The sequence below is a fragment of the Coregonus clupeaformis genome, chromosome 13, assembly GCF_020615455.1.
Source record: "Coregonus clupeaformis isolate EN_2021a chromosome 13, ASM2061545v1, whole genome shotgun sequence".
Taxonomy (NCBI): domain Eukaryota; kingdom Metazoa; phylum Chordata; class Actinopteri; order Salmoniformes; family Salmonidae; genus Coregonus; species Coregonus clupeaformis.
The window spans coordinates 25,801,623-25,820,094 of NC_059204.1; the positions used below are offsets into that span (position 1 = coordinate 25,801,623).

An 18,472-nucleotide genomic window follows, 5' to 3' on the forward strand; every position below is an offset into this window, starting at 1 on the left:
AGTAAATGTGTAGGTTTATTTTGCAAAAGCCCCCAAATAATATACAATAAAGCTAAGTGTCATGAAAGCTGCGAACCAGAGGGTGGCGATATTATGCACATTGATTTTAGCTTAGTACGGCTGTGCGGAAGTTGACGCGCAGGGAAAGGGTCAAACGTGAAAATGGCTTCTCCGAAAACTGTTCCTAAAGATGCACAGGTAGGAGTAAACAGTCTAAGGTACAATTTGTGAAATGTCAGTCTCATTCATTTAGCTACAGTGCCGATGAGTGTTTAGTTAGATGTCTATTGTGACAGCTGAATTAAAGTTTCCAGTTGATTTTTGCAGGATTGTGTCAAAGTTCGCTAGCTCGCTCGCTAACGTGAGCTAACCTCGGTAACTTAGCTACGCTAGCTGGTTATTTATTTGTCAGCTAGCTAACATTAGAACTAGAAGAACATACGCTCTATTTAAAATGTGTATTTGTAGAGTAGCTGTCCAGCAATATAACTCCATATCATTCTAACGTTATTTGGTTGTTTTTGTGTAATGGCATCTACTTGCCTATTGTATTGGGAATGTTAACTAGCTAGCTTGTTAGTTAGCAGGACAAGCTAACGTCAGCTGCTAACTGTTATTGTTTTGTTATTGTTTTGTATGTGACCATTTTATTGGTCACATACACGTGTTTAGCAGGTTATTTCGGGTGTAGGGAAATGCTTGTGCTTCTAGCTCCGACAGTGCAGTAATATCTAACAAGTAATATCTAACAATTTCACAACATATACCCAATACACACACATCTAAGTAAGGAATGAATATATACATATATGGACGAGCGATGTCTGAGCAGCATGGCCTAAGATACAATAGAATACAGTATATGCATATGAGATGAGTAATGCAAGATATGTAAACATTTTTAAAGTGGGTAGTGTTCCGTTTCTTAAAGTGGCCAGTGATTTCTAGTCTGCAGTGCCTAGCAAAAGTATTCATCCCCCTTGGCGTTTTTCCTATTTTGTTGCATTACAACCTGTAATTTAAATGGGATTTTTATTTGGATTTCATAAAATGGACATTCACAAAATAGTCCAAATTGGTGAAGTGAAATGAAATAAATAACTTGTTTCAAAGAATTCGAAAAAATAAATAACTTTAAAGTGTTGCGTGCATATGTATTCACCAACTTTGCTATGAAGCCCCTAAATAAGATCTGGTGCAACCAATTACCTTCAGAAGTTACATAATTAGTTAAAGTCCACTTGTGTGCAATCTAAGTGTCACATGATCTCAATATATATACACCTGTTCTGAAAGGCCCCAGAGTCTGCAACACCACTAAGCAAGGGACATCAACAAGCAAGCAGCACCATGAAGGAGCTCTCCAAACAGGTCAGGGACAAAGTTGTGGAGAAGTACAGATCATCTTGGGTTATAAAAAAAATATCTGAAACTTTGAACATCCCACGGAGCACCATTTAAATCCATTATTAAAAAATTGAAAGAATATGGCACCACAACAAACCTGCCAAGAGAGGGCTGCCCACCAAAAATCACAGACCAGGCAAGAAGGGCATTAATCAGAGACACAACAAAGAGACCAAAGATAATCCTGAAGGAGCTGCAAAGCTCCACAGCGGAGATTGGAGTATCTGTCCATAGGACCACTTTAAGCCGTACACTCCAAAGAGCTGGGCTTTATGGAAGAGTGGCCAGAAAAAAGCCATTGCGTAAAGAAACGCAAACCCAACACCTCTCATCACCCCAAGAACACCATCCCCACAGTGAAGCATGGTGGTGGCAGCATCATGCTGTGGGGATGTTTTTCATCGGCAGGGACTGGGAAACTGGTCAGAATTGAAGGAATGATGGATGGCGCTAAATACTGGGAAATTCTTGGAATGGCCTAGTCAAAGCCCAGACCTCAATCCAATTGAGAATCAGTGGTATGACTTAGAGATTGCTGTACACCAGCAGAACCCATCCAACTTGAAGGAGCTGGAGAAGTTTTGCCTTGAAGAATGGGCAAAAATCCCAGTGGCTAGATGTGCCAAGCTTATAGAGACATACCCCAAGAGACTTGCAGCTGTAATTGCTGCAAAAGGTGGCTTTACAAAGTATTGACTTTGGAGGGGTGAATAGTTATGCACGCTCAAGTTTTCTGTTTTTTTGTCTTATTTCTTGTTTGTTTCACAATCAAAAATATTTTGCATCTTCAAAGTGGTAGGCATGTTGTGTAAATCAAATGATACAAACCCCCCAAAAAATCCATTTTAATTCCAGGTTGTAAGGCAACAAAATAGGAAAAATGCCAAGGGGGGTGAATACTTTCGCAAGCCACTGTATGTCTATAGGCAGCAGCCTCTAATGTGCTAGTGATGGCTGTTTAACAGTCTGATGGCCTTGAAATAGAAGCTGTTTTTCAGTCTCTCGGTCCCAGCTTTGATGCACCTGTACTGACCTCGCCTTCTGGATGATAGCGGGGTGAACAGGCAGTGGCTCGGGTGGTTGATGTCCTTGATGATCTTTTTGGCCTTCCTGTGACATCGGGTACTGTAGGTGTCCTGGAGGGTGGGTAGTTTGCCCCCGGTAATGCGTTGTGCAGACCACAGCAACAAAATGGAGTCGTGGTCAGATTTGCCGAAAGGAGGGCGGAGGAGGGCCTTGTAAGCATGAGCCCCCTGAAAATGTTGCTTCATGTTTGTCCATGCAGCCACACAGCATACTGCATTTCTTGATTCTTATGTGCTCATATTTTGGTCCTCTGTAGGTCCTCTGTAGCTCAGCTGGTAGAGCACGGCGCTTGTAACGCCAAGGTAGTGGGTTCGATCCCCGGGACCACCCATACACAAAAAAATACAAATTTATGCACGCATGACTGTAAGTCGCTTTGGATAAAAGCGTCTGCTAAATGGCATATTATATTATTATTATTGTATTATTTTTCCTTTGCAAAGGTTATGATCCAAATCCTCAAAGACATGGGGATAACAGAGTATGAGCCCAGAGTGATTAATCAAATGCTGGAATTTACCTACAGTAAGTATACATTAAACTCTCCCAGGTTAGTTATGCTCAGTGTGCAATATTGCATGCTAGTAGACACAAATGTATCAAGACAATGAACAGCTGTCATTTAATCTAATTTGATTTTACAGGATATGTGACAACTATTATCGAGGATGCCAAAATCTATGCAACACATGCCAAGAAGAACATTGTGGATGCTGACGACATAAGACTGGCGATCCAGTGTCGAATGGACCAGTCCTTCACCTCCCCACCACCACGAGATGTAAGATCGAATAGCAGTGCCAAGACAGACATGACATATTTCCCTATTCAAATGTTCATAAATTATCCAGACTAACTCCTAACTATGTTGTCTTTGCGTAGTTCCTGCTGGACGTAGCTAGGCAGAAGAACCAGACCCCTCTGCCCTTGATTAAGCCATACACTGGGCCCCGCCTGCCCCCAGACCGTTACTGTCTTACTGCTCCTAACTACAGGCTTAAGTCCATACAGAAAAAGGTAGCCTCATGTTCTGCTTTGCAGATTTTACTGCACTTGCAATCAATGTTTATTGTATTCCATTCTGTTCTCTTTTGAGAATCCTTCTGACTGTTCCTCTTCTGTGCAGGTGTCCTCATCTGCGGGGAGAATAACAGTGCCTCGCCTCAGTATAGGAGCTGTGTCCAGCAGGCCCAGCACGCCTACGCTTGGTGAGGGACCCTTTCGTGCAATCAGTCTTTTCACTCATAGTCCTTATATTTGACATTGGGATGTGGGTTTGCTTCCTGGTGTGCAGCCCTGTTGCTACCATATCTGCTGTATTTTCTGTTTCATTGCAAAAACATTTACTCCTTCCTTTTTGCATGTTTCCAGGCACTCCCTCAGTGCAGTCAGTCACGACCAAAGTGGGGACGCCAGTGTCACTGTCGGGGCAGCGCTTCAGCGTTCAGATCCCATCCTCACAGACTGCAGCCTCCAAGTCCTGTAAGACTAACCTTAATTTCACACTGTTAACTTGCTTCAGGGGTTGCGCTGTTCTTAACAATTTTTTTAATACATAATGTTTCCGCTATCATTTCCTATGACCGAAAAGAGCTTCTGACATCAGAACAGCTATCACTAACCTCAATTTTGACGAGGACTGCTACTTCAATGAGTTAAAGGCGAAATACATTGATTATCCCGGACCAGGCCCAAATCCCTGACACTTGAAGAAGGGGAAGACGGCTCTATAGAGGCTGGCGTGCGGGCACCCTGATGAGACTACGGCGGCGATTAAATAAGTCGCTTCTACCCTCTGTTCTATTGGCGAATGTGCAATCGCTGGCGAATAAACCTGGACGAGCTCCGTTCGAGACTATCCTATCAACGGGACATTAAGAACTGTAATATACTATGCTTGTCGGAGTCAAGGACATGGATAATATACATCTAACTGGTTTTTCTATTCATCGGCAGGACAGAACGGCAGAGTCCTGTAATATCAGAGGGGGTTGGTGTGTGTCTCTTTTATTAACAACAGCTCATGCGCAATCTCTAATATTAAAGAAGTCTCAAGGTTCTGCTCGCCTGAGTTAGAATACCTCATGATAATCTGTAGACCATACTATCTGTGTTTTTCGTAGCTGTTTATTTACCATCACAAACCAATGCTGGCACTAAGACCTCACTCAGCGAGCTGTATAGGGCCATAAACAAACAAGAAAATGCTCATCCAGAGGCGGCACTCCTAGTGGCCGGTGATTTTAATGCAGGAAACTGAAATCCGTTTTACCTCATATCTACCAGCATGTCAGCTGTGCAACTAGAGGGGTTGGGGGGGGGGGACTCTAGATCACCTTTACTCCACACACAGAGACGCATACAAAGCTCTCCCTTGCCCTCTGTTTGGCAAGTCGGACCATAACTATCCTCCTGATTCCTGCTTACAAGCAAAAACTCAAACAGGAAGCACCAGTGATGCGCTCAATACAGAAGTGGTCAGATGAAGTGGATGCTAAGCTACAGGACTGTTTTGCTAGCACAGACTGGAATATGTACCGGGATTCTTCTGATGGCATTGAGGAGTTTACCACATCAGTCACCAGCTTCATTTATAAGTGCACCGACGACGTCCCCACAGTGACCGTACGTACATATCACAACCAGAAGCCATGGATTACAGGCAACATCCGCACTGAGCTAAAGGCTAGAGCTGCCGCTTTTAAGGAGCAGGACACTAATCCGGACGCTTATATGAAATCCCGCTATGCCCTCAGATGAACCATCAAACAGGTAAAGCGTCAATACAGGACTATGATCGAATCCGACTGCACTGGCTCTGATGTTCATCGGATGTGGCAGGGCTTGCAAACTATCACGTATTACAAAGGGAAATCCAGCTGAGAGCTGCCCAGTGACGTGAGCCTTCTATGCTCACTTCAAGGCAAGCAACACTGAACCATGCGTGAGAGCACCAGCTGTTCCGAACGACTGAATGATCACGCTCTCCGTAGCCGATGTGAGTAAGCGCTTTAAACAGGTTAATATTCACAAGGCTGCAGGGTCAGACGGATTACCAGGACGCGTACTTGGAGCATGTGCTGACCAGCTGGCAAGTGTCTTCACTGACATTTTCAACCTCTCTGATCGTCTGTAATATCTACGTGTTTTAAGCAAATCGCCAAAGTCCCTGTGCCTAAGAACGGCAAGGTATGCAGCAGGAATGTAACATAGGCTACCCGTATTACCAAATCTCTCAGGCTCACAACAAGGTATCTGGGAGAGAGAATTCAGAGGATGTTCTGATTACTGGCCCCCATGATGAAATCGGGGCGGGACTTTGGATCTGTCTCCGTCCGTTAGCACGTTTGTATGTTTGTCACACGTGATATCTCAGACTGGAATGGCCCATTTTTTTATGAAACTTGGTTGTATGGTGCATTTCGATCCGACATTTTCAAAATTACACTGATTGGCCAGATGGAGGCACTATAACAAGCAATTAGAAATGCACATTTCCAAAGGTGGTTTGTCCAAAAGTCATGAAATTCGGTACATCGGTCCCTCTCCTCACAAGGAACAAATTTGCCTCAGGGATCCATAAGGTCCGCCATGATGGATATTCCGGCATTTTTTTAAATGTTGTGAAAAAAACTTAACGCTACTCCCCTGGCACTGAATGACCGATCTGCAAAAACTTTATATGTGGCATGTATGGACAAAGGTCTCTCAAAGCCATATATTCCAGACTAGTACCTAAAACAACATAGCCATATTGGCCAATAAACTTTCATGTGGTCTGACACATAAATCAGTCACAGATATTTGTATTGTAACAAAATTTGGTACACATGTTGAAAACACTGTGAAGACGCAACACATGCAAGAACATTCATATTGACCACAAGGTGGCGCTATAACTTGCACGTTTTGTTACTATCAGCGTAGTCTACTTTGAATTTGCCGGGGGGGCTACATCATTCGTGGGGGACGAAATGTTTACTGTTGCATTGTTTTTATACAGATAATATCAGCAATATATGTTTTTTTTACCTAGATAGTATTTGCACTGTATATCTCTGTTGATCCTCAATAGCTGTAATGGACACTGAGTAACATTCAGGATGTCTAGGTAATTAAATTTAGTTGAATAGTGATAGCATTGGTATTAAGTCTATTACAGTACCAGAGCTTTAGAATAGTGATGGCTATTTATGACATCAGTTTGGAATAGTATACTTATGCCACTGTGGTGTCTGGTTGATTATAATATGGAAATGTAGATTATGTGGTGGTTGATGTAGCCTTATTCTATCCAACATGATTGAATTGAATGTAATTTTGTTTGGGGGGGAAATCTATGTGATATTGGGGTGTGTGTAGTGGTCAGTTTCTGTAGTTTTACTGACTCCTCATCATATAATGATCAAAGACGAAAGAGATTGAGAGAAATATGACAGTGGGCAGACACAGAAACCTCTTGTCACACCTGCACCCGCTCCCCCCCTCCCTTGCGCTCGAGGGCGCCAGGCTGCCCATCATTACGCACACCTGTCACCATCGTTACGCACATCAGTGCTTCATTGGACTCACCTGAATTTCATCACTGCTTGGTTACCTCTCCTATATCTGTCTGTTCCTCAGTTTGATCCCGGTGTCTGCATTGATGTTGTTTTGTTTCTCTAGTCCAGATGCTGTTCTTGCTTTGTTTCATGTCTATTTATTATTAAATCCTCACCCTGTACTTGCTTCCTGTCTCACAGCGTCTGTCGTTACATCAACACCATCATCCCAGGAACCCTGGACCCACTACAATTCGCATACCGCCCCAACAGATCCACAAATTATGCAATCTGTATTGCACTCCACACTGCCCGTTCCCACCTGGACAAAAGGAACACCTACATGAGAATGCTGTTAATTGATTACAGCTCAGTGTTCAACACTATACTGCTCTCCAAGCTCATCACTAAGCTAAGGACCCTGGGACTGAACACCTCCCTCTGCAAATAATCCTGGACTTCCTGAGGGCCCCCCCAGGTGGTGAGGGTAGGCAACAACACATCCGCCACGCTGACCCTCAGCACGGGGGCCCCTCAGGGGTGCATGCTCAGTCCCCTCCTGTACTCCCTGTTAACCCATGACTGCGTGGCCACACATTACTCCAACACCATCATTACGTTTTCCAACGACACGACGGTTGTAGGTCTGACCACCGACGACGATGAGACAGCCTATGGAGGGAGGAGGTCAGTGACCTGGCAGTGTGATGCCAGGACACCAACCTCTCCCTCAACGTGGGCAAGACAAAGGAGCTTATTGTGGACTACAGGAAATGGAGGGCCGAACTCGCCCCCATTCACATCGGGGCTGTAGTGGAGAAGGTCAAGAGCTTCAAGTTCCTCGGTGTCCACATCACTAAGGACCTAGCATGGTCCAAGCACACCAACACAGTCGTGAAGAGGGCATGACAATGCCTCTCCCCTTCAGGAGGCTGAAAAGATTTGGCATGGGCCCTCAGATCCTCAAAAAGTTATACAGCTGCACCATTGAGAGCATCTTGACTGGCTGCATCACCGCTTGGTATGGCAAATGTTCAGCATCCGACTGCATACGGCCCAATACATCACTGGGGCCGAACTCCCTATCATCCAGGACCTCTATACCAGGTGGTGTCAGAGGAAGGCCCTAAAAATTGTCAAAGACTCCAGCCACCCAAGACATAAACTGTTCTCTCTGCTACCGCACGGCAAGTGGTACCAGTGCACTGAGTCTGGAACCAAAAGACACCTAAACGGTTTCCACCTCCAAGCCATAAGACTGCTGAGCAGTTAATCAAATGGCTACCCGGACTATTTACATTGACCCCCTTTATTATTTATTTATTTATCTTAATTGTTTTGCACTGACTCCCTTGCACTGACTCCGTTGCACTGGCACATTCACTAGACTACCCACTCACACATACAACACACACACACATACACACTACATACACAACACACATGCTTATTGATGCCACACACTTTCACACTCTTCACATACACTGCTGCTACTCTGTTTATTATATATCCCGATTGCCTAGTCACTTCTACCCCTACCCACATGATACTGTATTACCTCAACTACCTCGTACCCCTGCACATTGACTCTGTACTGGTACTCTTTGTATATAGCCTCATTATTGTTTTTATTGTGTTAATATTATATATTATATTTAGCAAATATTTGTCTTTTTTTAACTCTACATTGTTGGGAATGGGCTCATAAGTAAGCATTTCACTGTAAAGTCTACACCTGTTGTATTCGGCGCATGTGACCAATACGATTTGATTTAATTCAAGTCTCTCAGATGTTTCAGTTCACTGAATAAAATGTGCGTTTTAAATGTTCATAATAAATCCTAATATTTTTGTCTTTGTTTTCGGACAGCCACACCATCCACCCCAATGGTACAAAACGTCCTCATCAACCCCTCCCTGATCGGCTCCAAGAAGATCCTCATCACCACCAACATGGTGTCACAGAACTCGGCCAGCGAATCGCTGAAGAGGAAGCATGAAGACGACGATGACTATGATGCATTATGACCTCATGGATAATCTGAAAAAGGAGTCAACGAGATGAAATCAAGAGTGTGCTGTAAATATAGTAGAAGGTAGTTTTGAGGTTAGCCAGCAAGCCTACAATTCCCCCAGCACTGTTGTGGACATTTAGTAAGTGTAGTGTCATGCCTGTTTGCCACTAATTTTGTATATAAAAATAAAAAAGTTTGAAGAAATATGTCTAGTCTATGAAATGTATTTCATGGAACACTAGTTGGACACATTACCACAGTGCAGGATTTTGCTAGCAACTACGTTTTTACAATTATAAAGCTTGGAACTCTTATAATGGGACTTCAAATGCAGAAAGCAAGATATGAGTGAATACAATAGGGTTTTTACACTTCAGTCTGGGAATAGTTTAGAGGACTTGTTCCAGTCAGTGGCTAATAGGGAGACTTTAATCTGTTGACTCCATGATCTGATTATTTTCATTGGGAATATACACTTGAATATCAAAGCAGTAGACTTATGCACTTTTTTTTATTGTCCTGAGATGAACAGTAAGAAACTTGATTGTCCTGTCAAACCTTACCCAGCTATACAACAATCAGATATTGCACATTAATAACTTGGAGTAACATAAGTAAGATTGACATTAGGACATATGGGTCTAAATTCTTCAAAAAATTCTTCATAAAAATGGGATGTGTGATGGATGTATGGTCCAAGAAACGGTGGACAAAATCAAATCAACGTTTATTGGTCGCTCACACAGTTTAGCAGGTGTTAAAGCATTTTCAACATCTCCTTTTCCCAGTCTGTAATCCCCATGTCTCAAACTGACCATCATCATTCATTTACATTTACGTCATTTAGCAGACGCTCTTATCCAGAGCGACTTACAGTTAGTGAGTGCATACATTATTGTTACTGTTTTTGTTTTTTCATACCCCTCCGTGGGAATCGAACCCACAACCCTGGCGTTGCAAACGCCATGCTCTACCAACTGAGCTACATCCCCTGCCGGCCATTCCCTCCCCTACCCTAGACGACGCTGGGCCAATTGTGCGCCGCCCCATGGGTCTCCCGGTCGCGGCCGGCTACGACAGAGCCGGCCTGTTCCCAAGAAATCTAAGGCTACCTGCCACAATGATTACCACCCTGTAGCACTCACATCTGTAAGCATGAAGTCCTTTGAAAGGCTGGTTATGGCACACATCAACTCCAACATCCCAGACACCCTAGACCAGGGATCATCAACTAGATTCAGCCACAACCTATTTTTTTTTGGAGCGGATGTTCAGGGGACCGGAACATAATTACAAATCATTTGTACTGCAAATTAACCACAGGAAGCCCAAACAGATATATTTGACTAAAACATAATCATTTAATGCTTACTGTATACGATCACGTATACTGAGTGTACAAAACATTAGGAACACCTCCCTAATATTGAGTTGCACCCCCTTTTGCCCTCAGAACAGCCTGAATTCATCAAGGCATGGACTCTACAAGGTGTCGAAAGCGTCCCACAGGGATGTTGGCCCATGTTGACTCCAATGCCTCCCACAGTTGTGTCAGGTTGGCTGGATGTCCTTTGGGTGGTGAACCATTCTTGATACACATGGGAAACTGTTGAGTGTGAAAAACCCAGCAGCGTTGCAGTTCTTGTCACTCTCAAACTGGTGCGCCTGGCACCTACTACCATAGCCCATTCAAAGGCACTTAAATCCTTTGTCTTGCCCATTCACCCTCTGAATGGCACGCATACACAATCCATGTCTCAATAATCTCAAGGCTTAAAAATCCTTCTTTAACCTGTCTCCTCTCCTACACTGATTAAAGTGGATTTAACAGGTGACATCAATAAGGGATCATAGCTTTCACCTGGTAAGTCTGTCATGGAAAGAGCAGGTGTTCCTAATGTTTTGTACACTCAGTGTATATCTCTTAGCATGGGAATACTTTGGAACAGATTAAAAAAGTAAAATCACTTGGAGCTGATTTGTTGGTGTTTTTAGTCTTTTATGTCCAACAATTTATTCAGAATTATTTTAAAGAAAACTTGGGGGAGTAACTACAATGTATTGTGGAGTAACTACAATGTTGTTGATCCATCCTCAGTTTTCTCCTATCACAGGCATTAATCTCTGTAACTGTTTTAAAGTCACCATTGGCCTCATGGTGAAATCCCTGAGTGGTTTCCTTTCTCTCCAAATCAAATAAAATTGTATTGGTCACACACGTGTGTTTAGCAGATGTTATTGCGGGTGTAGCGTAATGCTTGTGAAAAGCCTACTACTGTTGTGTTGCCTGCAAACTTGATTGATTGAGTTGGAGGCGTGCTTGGCCATGCAGTCATGGGTGAACAGGGAGTACAGGAGGGGGCTGAGCACGCACCCTTGTGGGGCCCCAGTGTTGAGGATCAGAGAAGTGGAGGTATTGTTTCCTACCTTCACCACCTGGGGGCGGCCCGTCAGGAAGTCCAGGACCCAGTTGCACAGGGTGGGGTTCAGACCCAGGGCCTCAAGCTTAATGATGAGCTTGGAGGGTACTATGGTGTTGAATGCTGAGCTATAGTCAATGAACAGCATTCTTACATAGGTATTCCTCTTGTCCAGATGGGATAGGGCAGTGTGATGGCGATTGCATCATCTGTGGATCTATTGGGGTGGTAAGCAAATTGAAGTGGGTCTAGGGTGGCAGGTAAGGTTGAGGTGATATGATCCTTGACTAGTCTCTCAAAGCACTTCATGATGACAGAAGTGATTGCTACAGAACGATAGTAATTTAGTTCAGTTACCTTTGCTTTCTTGGGTACAGGGACAATGGTGGCCATCTTGAAGCATGTGGGGACAACAGACTGGGATAGGGAGAGATTGAATATGTCCGTAAACACACCAGCCAGCTTGTCTGCGCATGCTCTGAAGACGCGGCTAGGAATGCCGTCTGGGCCGGCAGCCTTGCGAGGGTTAACATGCTTAAATGTTTTACTCGTGTCAGCCACGGAGAAGGAGAGCCCACAGTCCTTGGTAGCGGGCCTCGTTGGTGGCACTGTATTATCATCAAAGCGGGAGAAGAAGGTGTTTAGCTTGTCTGGCAGCAAGACGTCGGTGTCCGCGACGTGGCCGGTTTTCATTTTGTAGTCCATGATTGTCTGTAGACCCTGCCACATCAACTGAGTTAGGAAGGATGCCTGTATCTTTGTAGTGACTGGGTGTATTGATACACCATCGAAAGTGTCATTATTAACTTCCCCATGAACAAAGGGATATTCAATGTCTGCTTTTCTTCTTTTTACTCATTTACCAATAGGTGCCAATCTTTGCGAAGCATTGGAAAACATCCCTGGTCTTTGTGGTTGAATCTGTATTTGAAATTCACTGCTCAACTGAGGGACCTTACAGATAATTACAGTGCTATGAAAAAGTATTTGCCCCCTTTCTAATGTTCTCTACTTTTGCATATTTGTGATACTGAATGTTATCAGATCTTCAACAAAAACCTAATATTAGATAAAGGGAACATAAGTGAACAAATAACACAACAATTACATATTTATTTCATAAACAAAGTTATGCAACACCCAATTCCCCTGTGTGAAAAAGTTATTGCCCCCTTACACTCAATAACTGGTTGTGCCACCTTTAGCTGCAATGACTCCAACCAAATGCTTCCTGTAGTTGTTGATCAGTCTCTCACGTCGCTGTGGAGGAACTTTGGCCCACTCTTCCATGCAGAACTGCTTTAACTCAGTGACGTGTGGGTTTTCAAGCATGAACTGCTCGTTTCAAGTCCTGCCACAACATCTCAATTGGGATTAGGTCTGGACATTGACTAGGCCATTCCAAAACTTCCAATTTGTTGCTTTTTAGCAATTTTCATGTAGACTTGATTGTGTGTTTTGGATCATTGTCTTGCTGCATGACCCAGCTGCGCTTCAGCTTCAGCTCACAGACGGATGGTCTGACATTCTCCTGTAGAATTCTCTGATACAGAGCAGAATTCATGGTTCCTTCTATTAAGGCAAGTCGTCCAGGTCCTGAGGCAGCAAAGCATCCCCAAACCATCACACCACCACCCCTACCATGCTTGACCTTTGGTATGATGTTCTTACTGTGGAATGCAGTGTTTGGTCATTGCAGCTAAAGGTGGCACAACCAGTTATTGAGTGTAAGGGGGCAATTACTTTTTCACACAGGGGAATTGGGTGTTGCATAACTTTGTTTATGAAATAAATGAAATAAATATGTAATTGTTGTGTTATTTGTTCACTTACGTTCCCTTTATCTAATATTAGGTTTTGGTTGAAGATCTGATAACATTCAGTATCACAAATATGCAAAAGTAGAGAAAATTAGAAAGGGGGCAAATACTTTTTCATAGCACTGTGTTGGGTACAGAGATGAGGTAGTTATTCAAAAATCATGTTAAACACTATTATTGCACACAGAGTGAGTCCATGCAACTTATTATGTGACTTGTTAAGTGCATTTTTACTCCTGAACTTATTTAGGCTTGGCATAACAAAGGTGTGAATACTTTCTGAAGGCACTGTATCTTAAATGTATGCCTACATTCAGATATAAATATCTCTGTTCAATAGCACTTACCCTTCAATTTCTTGACCAGTTGTCTGAGACAGGAATGTTGTTTTGATGTGCCAATGCTTAGGCAAGTTCTCTGCATTTGAGGCTACTAAGCCCATGAAACTGGTCCTTGAGTTTCTGGATATGTTTAGCAAGCTCAGACTCTGTGTCATCAGATAAGACCACTTGCGTCTGATACTCTATCATAGCCTATCCTTCTCACAGGTACGTTTGTTATCTTTTTTGTCAATGTACTTCTTCAGTATATACAATTGAAGTCGGAAGTTTACATACACCTTAGCTAAATACATTTAAACTCTGTTTTTCACAATTCCTGACATTTAATCCAAGTAAAAATCCCCCGTCTTAGGTCAGTTAGGATCACCACTTTATTTTAAGAATGTGAAATGTCAGAATAATAGTAGAGAGAATGATTTATTTCAGCTTTTATTTCTTTCATCACATTCCCAGTGGGTCAGAAGTTTACATACACTCAATTAGTATTTGGTAGCATTGCCTTTAAATTGTTTAACTTGGGTCAAACGTTTCGGGTAGCCTTCCACAAGCTTCCCACAAAAAGTTGGGTGAATTTTGGCCCATTCCTCCTGACAGAGCTGGTGTAACTGAGTCAGGTTTGTAGGCCTCCTTGCTCGTACACACTTTTTCAGTTCTGCCCACAAATTTTCTATAGGATTTTGTGATGGCCACTCCAATACCTTGACTTTGTTGTCCTTAAGCCATTTTGCCACAACTTTGGAAGTATGCTTGGGGTCATTGTCCATTTGGAAGACCCATTTGCGACCAAGCTTTATGTCTTGCAAGCAACCCCCTTTTCCTCCAAACATAACGATGGTCATTATGGCCAAACAGTTCTATTTTTGTTTCATCAGACCAGAGGACATTTCTCCAAAAAGTACGATCTTTGTCCCCATGTGCAGTTGCAAACCGTAGTCTGGCTTTTTTATGGAGGTTTTGGAGCAGTGGCTTCTTCCTTGCTGAGCGGCCTTTCAGGTTATGTCGATATAGGACTTGTTTTACTGTGGATATAGATACTTTTGTACCTGTTTCCTCCAGCATCTTCACAAGGTCCTTTGCTGTAGTTCTGGGATTGATTTGCACTTTTCGCACCAAAGTGCGTTCATCTCTAGGAGACAGAACCTTCCTGAGCGGTATGACGGCTGTGTGGTCTCATGGTGTTTATACTTGCGTACTATTGTTTGTACAGATGAACGTGGTACCTTCAGGCGTTTGGAAATTGCTCCTAATGATGAACCAGACTTGTGGAGGTCTTGGCTGATTTCTTTTGATTTTCCCATGATGTCTATCAAAGAGGCACTGAGTTTAGGCCTTGAAATACATCCACAGGTGCACCTCCAATTGACTTAAATGATGTCAATTAGCCTATCAGAAGCTTCTAAAGCCATGACATCATTTTCTGGAATTTTCAAAGCTGTTTAAAGGCACAGTCAACTTAGTGTATGTAAACTTCTGACACACTGGAATTGTGATACAGTGAATTATAAGTGAAATAATCTGTCTGTAAACAATTGTTGGAAAAATGACTTGTTATCATGCACAAAGTAGATGTCCTAACCGACTTGCCAAAACTATAGTTTGTTAACAAGACATTTGTGGAGTGGTTGAAAAACGAGTTTTAATGACTCCGACCTAAGTGTATGTAAACTTCCGACTTCAACTGTATATGCCATTTAGCAGACGCTTTTATCCAAAGTGACTTACAGGCATGCTTGCATACAGTTTACGTGGGTGGCCCCAGGAATCAAACCCATAACCCTGGCGGTGCAAGCGCCATGCTCTACCAACTGAGCAATACAGCGTCATTCAGTCTATTTTTTCATCAAGTTGCTGCTGCAGTGGCGTGTATTCATGGATGCCAAGGGAAGCCAGGCTTCCCCAAAAAATTTACGCCCCCCAAAAAAATATACTACAAAGAAATATACAATTTAAAATAAAAATAAAATAAAAAAATACTAAAAATATGTTTTATCTTTCATCTCTGTTTCATAATTTTCCTTCAATTCGCAAGAGGCTGAATGTGTCACAGTTCCCTCAGCCAGAACCCAAAAGCAGACCAGGACAAGGAGAGTTGAACGAAAGTGAGGGTTTATTCGGATACAAACAAAAGGTGCAGAATATTCCGGGGACAGAGCGGGCGGCGTGGATGAGTAGTTGGGGGTGCAGTGCAAGGTCCAGTGATGGCTCGGCAGCCGCCGACCATCAGGCAGAGGTGGGGTGAAGGTTCCGGACGTGTGACTGCAGGTGAACAAAAACGGAGGTAAGGACACAAAACTCAACAAAGTACAAAACAACAAAACTCACGCTAGATACTCTAACTGATACGCAGATACACCTACTGTTCATGGCTAACGATCCGGCAGGAACTGGATGTTGGGCCAGAGCCTAAGAAAGGTGCTGATTAGGCCCAGGTGTGCAGATTGCTAATGGGAAGCAGGTGCGGAAACCAGAGCGCTCCCGGAGCGTTCCCGAACCCTCGGGAAACTGGAGATTACGACCAGGACCCGACTCAGACAGCCGGGATCGTTACAGTACCCTCCGAGACGCCACCGGGCGGACTCCCGGAGCGCCAGGATGGAGGCGGTAAAAGTCCCTGATGAGATCCGCATCTAGGACCTGTCGCCGCGGAATCCAACTCCTCTCTTCAGGACCATACCCCTCCCAGTCCACCGAGATACTGGAAACCCCGGCCCCGCCGTCTGGAATCCATAATGCGACGCACCGTGTAGGCAGGACCACCTCCGATCATCCGAGGAGGAGGAGGAGGAGGCGGAGGAGGCAACAGAGGACTGAGGAAGACAGGCTTGAGGCAGGAGACATGAAAGGTGGGATGGACTCTGAGCGTCCTCGGTAGTTTGAGTCGCACTGCCACTGGATTGATCACCTTCTCCACCACAAACGGACCAATAAACTTCGGTAACAACTTCCTAGACTCAGTCCGTAACGGAAGATCCCGTGTGGCCAACCAAACCCTATCTCCGATGGTATAGGTGGGAGCGGGGGTCCGGCGACGATTCGCCTGGAGCTGATACCGGTCCGAACCTCTAAGGAGTGCCTTTCTGGCCCGATGCCAGGTCCGGTGGCAACGACGAATATGGGCCTGAACAGAAGGCACAGAGAGCTCCTTCTCCTGAGAGGGGAACAGGGGAGGTTGGTAGCCATACAGGCACTGGAAGGGAGACATCCCAGTGGCAGATGTAGGGAGAGTATTGTGGGCATACTCAACCCAAGGCAACTGAGAGGCCCAGGAGGTGGGGTTGGAAGAGACCAGACAGCGTAGCGTGGATTCCATCTTCTGGTTGGCTCTCTCCGCCTGACCATTGGATTGGGGGTGAAAACCAGATGTGAGACTGACTGTAGCTCCAATGGCCAAACAGAAGGACTTCCAGACAGCAGAGGTAAACTGAGGGCCACGGTCGGAAAACGATATCACTGGGCAAACCGTGGACCCTGAAAACCTCCTGACCAGGATCTCGGACGTCTCGAGGCAGAGGGAAGCTTGGCAATAGGCACAAAGTGGGCGAACTTGCTGAACCTGTCCACGATAGTCAGAACGACCGTGTTCCCCTCAGAAGCGGGCAACCCCGTGACGAAGTCCAGGGCCAGATGCGACCATGGACGCCGGGGAATAGGAAGGGGGTGAAGTAGTCCAGAGCTGGGCCGATTGGTACTCTTATTCTGCGCACACTCTGGACAGGCAGCCACAAAACCCCGAGTATCCTCGGCCATGGCAGGCCACCAAAAACGTCTGCGAAGGAACGCCATTGTCCGAGCCACGCCAGGGTGACAAGCCATCTTACTGGCGTGGGACCATTTGAGAACAGCAGGACGAACCGACTCAGGCACAAACAACCGACCGGGTGGACCGTTACCGGGACCGGGCTGAGTCCGAAGGGCCGCCAGCACCTCCTCCTCAATCCTCCACATAACTGCTCCCACGACGCAGTTCCGGGGGAGAATTGTCTCGGTCTTGGACCCACTCTCCTCCGTCTTGGAGAACATCCGGGACAAGGCGTCCGCCTTGCCGTTCTTAGATCCAGGTCGGAACGTCAGGACAAACTTGAATCGTCCGAAAAACAACGCCCACCTGGCCTGACGGGAGTTGAGACGTTTAGCCGATTGCACGTAAGCAAGATTCTTGTGGTCAGTCCAGACAATAAACGGTTGCTCCGCCCCCTCCAACCAGTGGCGCCACTCCTCCAAGGCAAGTTTCACCGCGAGAAGCTCCCGGTTACCCACATCGTAATTCCTCTCCGCAGGCGAAAGGCGACGAGAGTAGTAGGCGCAGGGATGGAGTTTACTGTCCGTGGAGCATCGCTGCGACAGGATGGCGCCAACTCCCACATCAGACGCGTCCACTTCAACGATCGAACTGACGGGCCGTGTCCGGTTGAGAGAGAATCGGTGCGTTGGTGAACCGCCTCTTCAAATCCAGAAACGCTCGATCCGCCTCCGGATTCCACTTGAAGGTCCTGATGCTGGAAGTCAAGGCAGTTAATGGGAGCGGCCACACGGCTGTAATCCCGGATGAATCTGCGGTAGAAATTCGCAAACCCCAAAAATCTCTGGAGTTGCAATCTCGTACCGGGCTGGGCCCATTCCAGAACCGCTCTAACCTTCTCCTGATCCATCCTAATCTCACCCCTGGAGATGATGTACCCGAGAAAGGATGTAGTGTGGGCGTGAAACTCGCACTTCTCGGCCTTCACGAACAGGCGATTCTCCAACAATCGCTGCAGAACCTGCCGGACATGCTGGACGTGGTCGGAAGGTTCCTTCGAGAAGATCAGAATGTCATCCAGGTAAACAAACACGAAGAGACCG

General features: G+C 45.0%; 1 protein-coding gene across 2 annotated transcripts; it reads left to right on the top strand.

The window, feature by feature from the left end:
* The first annotated feature begins 123 nt into the window (after window positions 1-123).
* Window positions 124-9,253, top strand: taf9 (TAF9 RNA polymerase II, TATA box binding protein (TBP)-associated factor). Of its 2 annotated transcripts, none has more exons than XM_041894728.1 (7): window positions 124-198; window positions 2,937-3,018; window positions 3,138-3,274; window positions 3,376-3,510; window positions 3,620-3,701; window positions 3,865-3,975; window positions 8,905-9,253. In XM_041894728.1, the coding sequence occupies exons 1-7, from the start codon at window positions 163-165 to the stop codon at window positions 9,060-9,062; spliced, it is 741 nt and encodes a 246-aa protein (XP_041750662.1). In that variant the 5' UTR covers window positions 124-162; the 3' UTR covers window positions 9,063-9,253. The 2 variants fall into 2 exon arrangements, with proteins under 2 accessions (XP_041750662.1, XP_041750663.1); XM_041894729.1 differs by having other exon boundaries at window positions 157-218.
* Window positions 9,254-18,472: the final 9,219 nt, after the last annotated feature.

What these genes read in the sequence shown, in the direction of transcription:
- taf9 (XM_041894728.1), top strand. Translation starts at nt 163, where the DNA reads ATGGCTTCTCCGAAAACTGTTCCTAAAGATGCACAG. An exon ending in AATGCTGGAATTTACCTACA is followed by an intron (nt 3,019 to 3,137) that starts GTAAGTATACAT and finishes TTGATTTTACAG; the next exon opens with GATATGTGACAACTATTATC. An exon ending in GACTGCAGCCTCCAAGTCCT is followed by an intron (nt 3,976 to 8,904) that starts GTAAGACTAACC and finishes GTTTTCGGACAG; the next exon opens with CCACACCATCCACCCCAATG.